General features: G+C 46.0%; 1 protein-coding gene across 2 annotated transcripts in view; it reads left to right on the top strand.

Annotated features, from left to right (window-relative positions):
• Positions 1-3,775: 3,775 nt before the first annotated feature.
• LIMK2 (LIM domain kinase 2) overlaps positions 3,776-12,073 on the top strand; it is a 61,332-nt gene continuing 53,034 nt past the window's right edge. Inside the window, exon 1 of one of the 2 annotated variants that reach the window (XM_057492347.1) lies at positions 3,776-3,910. In XM_057492347.1, the coding sequence (XP_057348330.1) occupies positions 3,895-3,910 (16 nt within the window). In that variant the 5' untranslated portion in view covers positions 3,776-3,894. The remainder of the gene's footprint in view (positions 3,911-12,073) is intronic. The other variant, XM_057492344.1, reaches the window with a different exon arrangement.

Here is a 12,073-nt window from a genome sequence, read left to right as displayed (position 1 = left end):
GGGGAGTGAGTGGGTTGGGAAGTATCACACTGGTATAACCTCTAGAAAGCACCTGTGCATCCTTGGGAATGTAACACTGAGGATGAAAGTCCTCAGACAGTGATGGATAATTAGAGGTGAGAAGTGTAGGCTGGAGGCCTGGCTTCATTCATACACAGCCCTGCCTAAGGTGTGACCTGTCTGACAGGTCCTGACAAGTGCATGGAATTCCTAAGCTCGCAAGCTTCCGCAATGGAGCTTAGCTTGTGGCCGATGAGAGCCTTGAGGACAATTATGTTTTTCAATGTCCACATCTCCACATGTTCCACAACAGGACAGGTGGGCCCCTGGCCAAGCCCTCTACTTGGAGCAGGGCTGTACTGCACCAAGGTTCCTCAGTAGCAAAATGTGAGATGGAAGATGGTGAGATTACAAACCTGGTCCAGCTGCAGCCTCCCCAGCATTCCAGAGCTATAGAAAAGGAGCTCCCTCTTGCAGTGTAACTGACTTAACAGGTACCAAGTTGAATAGCACCAAGACATGCCAGGAAATGCAAAGATAAGGGAATTCTAGGAACTCAGAAGCCCACTAAGAAAAGAACATACACCAAAAGAATAGGACAATAAAGTTCCATGTACCAATAGTCCAACCCCGATAACCATCAGCAAGGGTTCAGTCCTGTTTTGTCCCTGCCCTCAAGCTGCTCCCTTTCTCCTGCCTAGACTCTTTCAAATCCTACTCATATTTTATTAAGTATTTCAATACACATCTCAACTACAAGGGGTTTTAAAAATGCAACCGAAATACTATTTTTATATACCTTAAAAGGTTAACAGTAATTTCTTAATGTCATATATCCAGTCGTTGCTCAAATTTTCCTAGTTGTCACAGTCTTTGTCTAGTTTGTTGAGATCCAAATCAGATCCATACATTGTTATCAGATGTCTGTTAAGTCTCTGTTAATCTATTGGTTCCTCTTCCATCTCTTTTAAAGAAACCAGCTAATTTGTCCTGTCAAGTTTCCCACTGCTTCAGTTTTGCTGTTTGCATCACTGTGATGTTAACAAGCTCCTCTTACTCTTGTATGTCCTGTAAATTGGTTGTTAGATTTAGAGGTTAGACAGATTCAGGCTAGATTTTTTTTTTATGAGACTATGTCATAAGTGGTAGTGCATACTTCTTGCATCATATCAAGAGCAGATAATGACTGGTGGTCCCTCTTTGTCATGTTAGCAGCCTTTACTGGTCGTTGTTCAAAACAGCACTATCCAATAAGATCTTCTGCAGTGATAATATGTTATCTATCTGCACTGTCCAAGGCAGTAGTCACAAGCCACATGTGGCTATCAAGCACATGAAATGTGGCTAGTGGACTGAAGAACTGAATTTTCAGTTCTGTTTCATTTTAAATAGCCACATGTGGCTGATGGCTATCATACTGGGCAGTGCAAATTTAGACTATAGGGTTTGCAAGATGGTATCTGGAAGTAATGTGTTAAAAGTTTAGAATGGGGCAACAAAGTCACAGAGAACACAGGGCAGATGGCTGGTGGTTGCAGGAATGGCAGAGTGGAACAAGAGCAGAATGTGTTCAGGAAAAAGCAGAGTCCTAGAGTGAAGGGAGTAGGGTGAGAAGGCTGCAGGGTGAGATGTAGTTAACTCATGAAAGCCTGGTTTGGTCTTTTATTTGTTGGCAGTAGGGAGCTATTGAAGGTTTTTGAGCAGAGAAGTGACAGAAACAATTTTGGAAGATTAATCAGTTCATTTTAGGAGGGACAATTCAGGGAGGAGAGAGGCCAAACACTGGCCCATTTTGAAGCAAGTGAAAGGACACTGAGGTCTGTCTGGTGACCACTGGACCAGTTCCCTCAGGATGGCAGAACCTGAACCTTAAGGGGGCTTTCAGTGTCCACCTCATTTCTATAGGCCCAGAGAGTTGAATGTGAGTCATCAGCATCTGGTCTCAAGGACTGACCAAGCAAAGGTCAGGTAATCAAATTGTGGACAGGTGACTTGAGTGCTAGAAACCCAGTAGGTCTACCTGCCCAGGCTTTTTCTGCCCTCAAGTTCCCCTCGAGTTCACAAGTGATTTGGGAATGTTCTTTAGGTCCATGTTGGAAACATAACTCTGTATGTCAATAGGGGATGCTATTCTCTACATTTCATCTTGGCATTTCTCAGTTACCTAAACTTCCCTCAGAGGAACCTGGGGGAGTTGGTTATCCCTTGACACCTCCTGCTAGTGAAGACCTTGAGGCTGGAGGATGGAAAGATGGAATGAGAGAGAGTGAGAAGAGAGGGGCAGAGGGAGAGGGGAGACACCCAGGGGTCTTGGTTCCAAGGCTGCCAGTGCCTACATGTCTGGGAAAATACAGTGTAACCTCTTTCCAAGTGTACAGTGAATAAAATCCCAGCTCCCTTTTTGCTAGCCATGAGGTGGCTTGTCAGGCAGAATTAAAAGTGGATTCCTGTCACTTTAATTCAATACACAATCTTGTGGTGACTATAAACAGAGCACAGATTTCCTCAGCCCCTGTAAAGCCAGCTGCTGAAGAGGTTTCCCAGGAATTACCGGAAGTTGGGCACATTGCCCCCTTGCCCCTCTCAGCATTTTCTCCACATGCAGAACAGCAGGAGCCACCTGGCACACCCAGGAGAGAAAAATCTGACCTGCATCCAGTTTGGACTATACCAGGACAAGGAAGGGAATTGTGCTCACCTTTGCTTACTCAAGTGCTGGAACCAGAGGCAGCTGGGTTGAACTTTGTCCTTGGTTGGGGGCGGGGGGCGGGCGTCATGATCTATTTCCTTGGACTCCATCCTCATCCCTTCCTGGTCAGACACTTCCCATGACCTAAATCTAATCTAAGGAAGTGACAGTTGCCAAAGACCCAGCACAAAGAGAATCGGATGGGAGGGGCCTAGGGACCAGCAGATACAGCCAACCCTTTGACACTCAGGACCCCAATCCCTTCCCAAACCCTGGGAGGGAAAGTAGTTCTGCAGGCCCCTCAGCCAGCTAGCAGCCGCCAGCAACCAGTCTGAACCCCTTGTCCATGCTCTCTCCTTCACAAAGAGGAACACACAGGGCAAATTAAGTCCACAAGTGTGTTTCTTTTGGCCTACATGGCAATTTTAGAAGTTTTGAGTGTTAACATTTTAAAAAGTGAAAATTTCACCTAAACACCTGGATTTTTGTTTTGTCCGGAAAAATTAGAAGATTTGGCATGCTGGGTTCATTTATATACCTACTTTGTCTCTCTAAGGATCTGACCCTGGAATGCTGATTGCATCACCTCCGTATTATTTTTGAGCTAAGGATTACTGAATGTAAACTTACTCAATGTGGCACAGAGAAGTGGCTTCCTGGAAGCGTCTAAGAACCCTCGGCCCCCCATCCTCCAAAGCTATTTGTGGAGCTCTGGCTTTCCCATATTCATATTCTTGATTCCACTCTGTTGGAAGAGCTCTCCACGGGAAGTCAGACCTGGGTTCCCGTCCCAGCGTAACGCCCACCGAGCTGAACCACATCGAGGTAGTTGCAATCGTGCCTCTGGTCCTCAGCTACCCCCATCTGTAAAATGGGCGGAGACCCCTCTGTGTCGAGACCTCCCGCCTGCGCAGAACCAGCCCCACCAGCTCGGGCACCCGTGGAGGGAGCCTCTCGCACCAGAGGGCGCCAGGGCGGCCGCAGAGCCAGAGCCAGAGCCAGGGGGCGGGCCCGGGCCCCGGGGGCGGGGCGTCGGCGGGCGGGCCCCGCTGCCAGGTGCGGTTTGGCCCTCCCCGGGCGCCGTAGGCGGTGCATCCCGCCGGCGCCCGGGCCTGAGGTCCTGCTGCGCCTGAGGCGGCGGCGGGAGCCGAGAGCCGCGGCGGTGGCCCCCGCCCTCTGCTCCCGACTTCCGCGCCCCCGGGACCATGGCCGCGCCGGCGGGTAAGGAAGGGCTGCCCCGCCCTGCCCCGCCGTTATCTCGGCGCCCGAGGGGAGCCGCTGGCCTCTCGGGGGGTTCGGGCCGAGTGGACCTCCGTGGGTCCGGCTGCTTTGCAAGATGATCCGGGGAGTGAGCACAGCCCCCCCGAAGACCCGGAGGCTGTAGGACTCGGGGCTTGGGGGCCGGAGACCGAGGGCTGCGAGGGGCGGGCTCGTGGGGCGGCGGCCGGCCAAGGGAGGGCCCCGGGAGGGAGGGGTGTCGGCGGGCCACGGGGCTCGCTTTGTCTGTAGACCTGATCACCGGAGCCCCAAAGTAAAACCCTTTCTAAGGAAGCTGAGGGTCCTGGTTTCCCTTGGCCTGAAGATTTTGTGGAATATGGGGGATGCGGGATCCTCAGTTATGAGGAGATGGAGAGTTACCCGAGGTTCTGGGTTTTCTGTGCAATATGGACGAGTATGACTTCCCCGAGGGGACTCCAGGCTTCTCGAGTGTATCTTGGTGCCCTTTGCGGGAAATAGGGAGTGGGGCTCCCTTGGGAATTAGGACACCGGTTGAGGGTAAGGAGAGATTGGAACATTCTTTCTGCTGAAGGTAGGTCCCTTGGGTTCCGGGTTCCCCCCACACGACAGGAGAGGAATATGGCCAAACCCCTGGAAAGAAGAGCTGTCCTAGGGTGGGCGGTATAGCTTCAGGCTTAGCCTAGCCGGGCCTGCAGTCCCCTCCCAGGCACCTCACACCGCCCTGCAGCTTCTGGCCCCCTGTGCCTGGTCCCAGCACCGGAGATTTTCTGTTGCCTGTGTTTCCCAGCCACCTGCGTGGGTGGCCCCGCTTCTAGGTCAACCAGGGTCAGCATCCTGAAGCGTTCTAGAGGTGGGAGGAGGGAGGTTGTCCTGCATATCTGTCCTCCACCCCCCACCCCTTTCCTGCCTTTCAGCCTGTGAACAGTCACTTCCTCCATCCTGAATACAAGGACCAGGCCACCAGTGGGTCACTTCCTCACCGTGGGAGCATGAGATTTTCTCCTCATTCTTGATAATAGGCTTCTTGAGAAAGAGGGCTAGGGGTAGAAATGTTCCATGTCTCTTCCTTTTATCTTTTTAGCTTCCAGAGTTCTTCAGCTCATGATTTCCAGTGACTTTTTCTCACCTCTGTGTAATATAGGTTCCCTGTCTTGAACCTTGATTCTCAGAAACTTGTGAAAAATCTTAGAGTGCAGTAGTGTTGACTGGATTCTCTGAGTGAACCAAAAAGCTGTCTAGAGGCATTAAAGCCTTTAGGTGCATTAGTTTATACATTCTTCCGTAAGAATATTTGTTGGATGCAAAACTGAAGGAACAAAATATCAGCAGACTCACAGACACCTAGAAGGGACTAGTGGTTACCAAAGGGGAGGGGTTGGGGATTAGGGGCACTATAATTCAGAGTCACAATATAGGTCACGGGGAAGACCGTACAGCACAGAGAAGACAAGTAATGACTTTAGCATCTTACTACGCTGTTAGACAGTGACCGCAATAGAGGGAGAGAGGACTTGATAATATGGGTGAATGTTGAAACCACAGTGGTGTTTATGTGAAACCATCGTGAGATTGTATATCAATGATACTTTAGTAATTTAAAAAATGTATATATTTGTTGGATACTTCTGTGCCATGGACTTGGCCAAGTGCTGAGGAGTATAGTGGTGAACAAAATGGACACAGTCCTTGCCTTTGTGGTGCTTAGAGTTCTAGAGGTGGTCTGTAAATAATTGAGGTAACAATTGGGATAAAGGCTGTAAGAGAGCACCACGGATGAGAGGAGGGGATAAGGGAAGACTTTCCTTAAAAAAGGCATATTTATGCTGACCCCTGAGGATAAGTGGAAGTTAATCCATCAAAGAAAGAACAAAGTACATCTGGGCAGAGGGAATAGAGTAAAAAAGCCCTGAGGTAGGAAGGCATGGATGCTTTGAGGAGCTGAGAGAAGGCCAGTGTGCAAGATGGCATTTGATGGGTGAGGTGACTAAGGCTCAAAAATAACTCAGGCAAAGTTCCATAGCCAAATAAGCAGTGGTCGTCAGGGTTCGTATGTTCCAACTTCGAATTCTATGCTTCATCCTCTAATCACCAACACCAGAATGAGGTTGCCCGTGGACACATGAAGGAAGTGGGATTTAAACTTCCACTTGTATACAAACTGTGTTCCAAGACAACTCGGGTTCCTGTGTAACGGGAGAATCAACAACAGAGAAATCAAATATTTACTGAGCGCCTGTGATGTCTAAGGCACTGGGCTGGCCAAGTTTTACCTCTTATAAAAATTTTAGCAGATGCTTCTGAGCCAGGAAAGACTTGAGATATGTAACTCTTCTCATTTTACATGTGAAGAAACTGAGGCTCAGGGAGGAAAATGGATTTGTCCACCATTACTCAACTGATGGTAGAGCCAGGACTAACCTAGGGTTTCTCCTTGAGTGGTCTTTCCAGTATTCCAGAGTGCTTGAGGCATGCAGGGTCTGGCACACAGTAAGCCCTTAATAAATGTTTGTGGAAATGAATAATTGGCTTGTGCTTTTGAGTTCACTATTTATTGAGCATCATTAAGAAAAAAAAAAGGACAAATCAACAAACTGTTACAAGGCCTGTATATGATAACATGTATATGGAATTTCAAAGGTGGGAGAGAACTCTATTCATACGTTTATTCCACAAATATATATTGCATTCCTACTATATGCCAAGCACTTCTGGCCCTAGAGGATACAGCAGGGAACAGAGCAGACCAAATCCCTTCCTTAATGGGGTGCATGTTCTGGTAGAAGAGACATTATGTAAATATATGAATATCATATATCAAGGATAGATGTTCTGAAGAGAAATAAATTAGGATAAGGACATAGGAGCCCGAAGAGGTCAGGGAAACCCTCTGTCCCCACCCTGACCCTGGTTAATGATGTCAGAGCAGAGAAATGAAGCAAGGGAGTAATCCCTTTGGATATCTGGGGGAAGAACATTCTAGGCAAAGGGAATAAAAGAGACCGAGAAAAGGTCCTGAGCCTGGAACGTGCTTAGCATGTTTCAAGAATAACAGGGTGTCCAGGGTGGCTACCAATTTGGGTCAGGGAATGCTTCTTAAAAGAAGTGAAAATTGAGAAGTCTTAGGTAGGTTAAAAGGGAAGTAGGGGAATAATATCCTAGTAGAGAAGAAACTGGGAATAGAATGCAAAGCTGGGCAGGTTTCAAGGTCTTCACAAGGGATGGTGAATTGAGACAAGGATTGGGAGGTGGGGGAGTCGTATCAAGTAGAAGGTAAGGCTGACAGAGTGGATGAAACCAAACTGTGGAGAGTTTATTGTTAGGCTTGTGGGGTTTTCTGGTCTACAGTAGAGACCATAGGTTTAGAGGCAGGGAGAGTCATAATATGGGCATTTTATTTTTAGACTATCAGTCTGGTTTGGGTGGGCAGGATAGATTGGACACCAACCTGTCGCTAATTGTTGAACAAGGATACCAGTCTGGAGGTGGGTGTAATGGGCCCTGAGCTGAGGTGTTAGTGATAGGAATGGAGAAGAAATCACCAACCAGAGGAAATGCCTCATATTGTGCAGGATGCAGTGACTTGGATGGCCCTAGGTATTAGATGGAGGGAATAAGATAAGGTCCAAGGGGACCACAAAAATTCTAAAGCTAAATAGAAACCCATCATGTTCAAGGGACTGTATTGGGCTTTCCACATTCCTGGTGGATTTTCTGCATCTTCAGGAGGCAGGGGCTGTTTCCCAGCCAAGGGCTGGCTTATGATCAGTACAACCTGAAGAGGGCTAGGGTTCAGGGTCATATTAGGGCAAAGTGGGGCATCACTTTGGCATTTCAGTGAGAGGATCTAAAGCTGTAACAGTTTCTTAAAAGTCTATCTTCTTTCTCACTCTTGACCTTTCTTTATACAGAAGCAAGAATTAGACTCATCAATTAATTTAGACCCAACAGTAGCTAGAGCAGGAAACTGTTGTCTAGTTCTGTTGACGTATACCTTGAGTGTCCACCCTGGCATTCTGTTTTGTCAGGTCTTTATGTCTGTAATTTATTTTTCAAGAACGAAAGTCTAAAATTTAGTTAGACATAGACTTTGGAGTTAGCAGAACTGTGGTCTAATAACAAGAGCCCAGCACTTATTAGTTGAACGTTTCAGTTTCCTCTCCATAAAATGGTAACAATAATAGTCCTTCAGTAGTATCGATCTTTTAAGAGATCTTTATATTCAGTTAGTTCATGCTTACATAATGCTTAGGGCATTGGCACATTAGACTCCAAGTAGTTGGAGTTTTTTCCCCTATCATTGACACTGGGTAGAGAACTATTCTCTTGGGATTTACGAATTGGTTAACCAGTTCTTAAAGAGATTCTTTGTAGGCTTTCCCCCAGGTAAGTAAATTGCTACTCATTCACAGCTAAGTAAACTTACAGTTAGAAGTGAAAACCTGAGTACCGAAAGCCACAGGAACCATCTGTCTCATTTGTTTCTCTACCAAGTGTATCTTATTACTCTGCGAAGCTTGCCCTACCCCCAGCCCCTGGTTTGTCCTTCTCTGACACGTGTTATTTCTGTACATATCCTTGTCCCTCATAGCCCAGTGAGTACTCCAAGGGCCCCAGCAGTTCATGGCCTCGTCTGCATCTTGCACATGGGCACCTAGAAGTTATTTGCTCAATTTGTTTTGAAACGTTCCCTTAAAATTTTAGGGGTCTGTTTGCAGGTCAGCCTTTTCCCTGGCCAACCCCCTAGACCTGGGAAAGAAACAAGAAAAGGAGTTTGGTTGCCAACTAAGTGCCGGGCACTGAGGGAGGTACTTTTACATATATTATACTATTTCTCTTAATCCTCTTGGTAATCCTATAAGGTAGGTGGTATTAACTCTCTTTTTAAAGATTAAGAGACAAGCTCAGAGAGGTAAAATAATTTGCCCAAGGACAAAGGTTTCAAAGCCAATCTAATTCCAGTTCTTCTGCTTGACCCTTACTCATTTTTCCTAATAAAGTAAAGGGCAGATGAGAACTGCAAGAATGAATCTTCAGAACTGCCTGTGTCTGTGTCTTAACCTGAAAAATGAGAAGTCCCTGATTTTGTTTTCAGAGCTAGAAGGAGTAATTTGATCCCTCTTTTTATGAAGGAAGAATCTAAGGTCCAGGCAAGTCCAGAAGCTCCTTTAAAAATCATCTAATCGTTTTTCTTTAGACACTCCCTTTGGTAATATTTGGTAAGCTAGTGAGGAGGAAAACCCTTTGGTAGAATATCTAGAGGAACATTAATCATTACTGTTAGTCTTGTTGATAGTCACTTCATTAAAATGTGATCTTTTCTCTCCACTGTTCCTCACCAGTTGCTGCCTGGCCCCTCTCTGCTTCCTGCTTTATCCCAGAGCAAGTGAGATTTATGCACCTGATCTGCCAGTTCCCAGGGGGCACAGTGGGTACCGTACTTGTTGTTTTGTGCTACCTCAATTGCCTGGGTTTTGTTCCTGGTTCTCATTGTCCAGTGGAACATGAGAAGCATCAGAGATTTTTCTCAAATGAAAGGATAGGATCTGCGCATGTTGGTTCAAGTAAGGTTTTATAGTCTTGTGAGCACTCAGCACTTGAGGATGTCTCACCACTTTCAAGTCTAAAAAGAACTAGTTTGCAGAAACCCAGCTCTTGGACCAAGATTAAGGTGAATGTTAGTGTTTTGTGGGAAATGCACTGGCTCTGAGCTGGGGTACCAGGCTGAGCCCTTCTGCTGAATAACTATGGTCTCGAGCAAGTCTCAACTTACCTGAGGCTGCATTGGATTAAAAAAAATGCAGTTGGTCTGGTAGTTCAGAACTTGGGTTTGTTCCCCTCCTGGACCAGCTTTCAAATGGTCCGGCAACTTGATTCTCCTCCAAGCCCATTTTTCTTTCAAGAAAATGAAAGGGTTGGGTTAGAGGAGATGATTTTTAAAGGCCCATACTGCCGTCTGGCCTGCCCCACTGGATTCACAGATTATTTGGGGGGGTCAAGTCACTGAGCAGTAAGTGGGGAGAGAGAAAGGTATATAAACTGAGTAGATTTTATACTAGGATTCAAAAGATCCTGAAGATGAGAACCCTTGTAACGAGCCATTGTTACAGTACTCATCTTGTTTGTTTGCACATTTACCAATTCTGAAAAGCAACAAAGTCCAGTAATAATTGTGAAGGCACAGTTTTCTGATTATTACACACCTGATAAGGGCCCCTTATTGTTTGAGACTGCTGGAGACATTTACTTGATTAAGTTCCCTTTCTGGACTCTGACAATCAGTAGCCATGCTTGATAAGTCTGCAGATACGAGATAACTCTGCAGAGGGAAAAGGTGAACAGCCTGGTACAATGAGGTATTTTTCTAGAGGAGGAATTTCCCAGGCAGACCAGACTCTGGATTGGTCTTCCACTGGGCCCCACAGAAATGTCCAAGACTTTGTATTATTACATTTCTCTCACAGTTTTTAGAATAAAGGTTGTAAGAGAGGATCATCGATTTACAGGGCTGTAAGGGAGCTGAATGAAGAAGCTAGAATAGTCTTTTGAAGAATGGGCTTGGGATGCTGAAGGCTCTTGGTGAATATCCTTGCTCAGGTGCTTTCTCACAGAAAAACAGTGTGAAATGTACAACAGTCTGAGGCCTGTGCACCTACATGTGACCTTACCTGTAGGTAGTTGCCCTGGGAGCCTGAACACTTCTTCCAGTGGAATCATCCCTGCTGACTGTTGGAACCAGTATTTAGAAATTACCTTTATAGTTGGCAGTTGGATTCGGCTTTTCAGTTGGATTCGCCACACAAAGGAGTGTCTGTTCTGCACCAGGCTTTATGCTAGGCCCTAGAGATTGGAAGATGAGCAAGATGCAATCTTTGCCCCTTAGAGCTGGGGGAGGGAGGGAGGACAGAGAGGGAGGGACTAAAAGAGACAGAAACATAACACTGTAATTACAGAGCAAATGATATGAAAAAGATACAGACAAAGTGAAACAAATGCTACTTGCCTTTGTGGGGGCCATCAAGGGAAGATAGAAGTTCGATTAAGAAAAAAAGGTGAGTAAAGTATCTTAAACACAAAATAGCTTGAGGTATGAATGTTAGGATGCAGGAATATGAGTGTGTGTGGCAGGAATAAAAAATTGATCAAGATGTGACTGGTGACTTTGTAAGAGATGATATGAGAGATTAAGGTTATTTAACACCTTGTGAAGGGACTGTAGTAGGCCAGGACCAGTCTTGATTCCGCTAGTCCTTTGGAGCTGACAGTAGCCAACTTTAATGATGTGTGAGGAGTTTGCATTCCTGCCTCAGGACCTTTGCACATGCCTGCCCCATCCCAATCTCCAGTGTCATCCTTCCCTCTTTTTTGCCTGGTTAATTTATATTCATCCTTTAGAGCTCAGCTTGAAAATTACTTCCTTAAGAAATACTTGTTTGCCCTATCCCATCCCCATTTTCCTACTTATGAATTTGATGTCTCCTACATACCACTTGTCCCAATTATAATTAAAATAATTATGTTTTTGTTTAATATCTGCTCTGTGTTTAGTGTCTCTCATTTGCTACTCTTTCCACAGTACAGTGTTACTTGGCATGTAGTGTTTGCTGAAAGAATGACTGAAGCGTGTCCACTGAATTTAGCAATAAGCAGTCGCTGTTGCCCTTGGTGAGACAGTTTCAGAGAAATGGTAGGAGTGGAAGTCAGATTGCAGTGGATTATGCAGTAAGTGGCGAGTGAGGAAATGACAGCAGTGACGTGTAGACAATGTTTTAATATGTGTGGCTGTGAAGGGGAATGGAGAGGGTGGTCGCTAGAGAAGAAAATGTGGTCCAGATTTTTTTTAATGGGAAGACGTGAACTTATTTAAATGATAATTGGGAGGAGCCTGTAGGGAAGGGAGTGGTGGGGGCGATAACTGCAAGTGCATGTCTTCTGAGCGATGGGGTAGAATAGATTCCAGACAGCAGTGCCGTGCTGAACAGTTGAGGCTTTGTTCCATAGACACTGGGGAGTCTGAGTGAGCTAATAAAGATTTGTGTAGCAGACAGGAAAAGAAACCAAAGACCTGTATTTGGACTGCAGTCAAGGATAGGGAAGGATTGGAGATACATTTGGACAGTGGATATGAGAGAAAGGAGCAGAGGTCTT

Source organism: Manis pentadactyla, chromosome 14, assembly GCF_030020395.1.
Source record: "Manis pentadactyla isolate mManPen7 chromosome 14, mManPen7.hap1, whole genome shotgun sequence".
In the NCBI taxonomy this organism is placed as follows: Eukaryota; Metazoa; Chordata; class Mammalia; order Pholidota; family Manidae; genus Manis; species Manis pentadactyla.
Note: the sequence above shows the minus strand (reverse complement) of the source record. Positions and strands in the feature narration are given on the sequence as shown.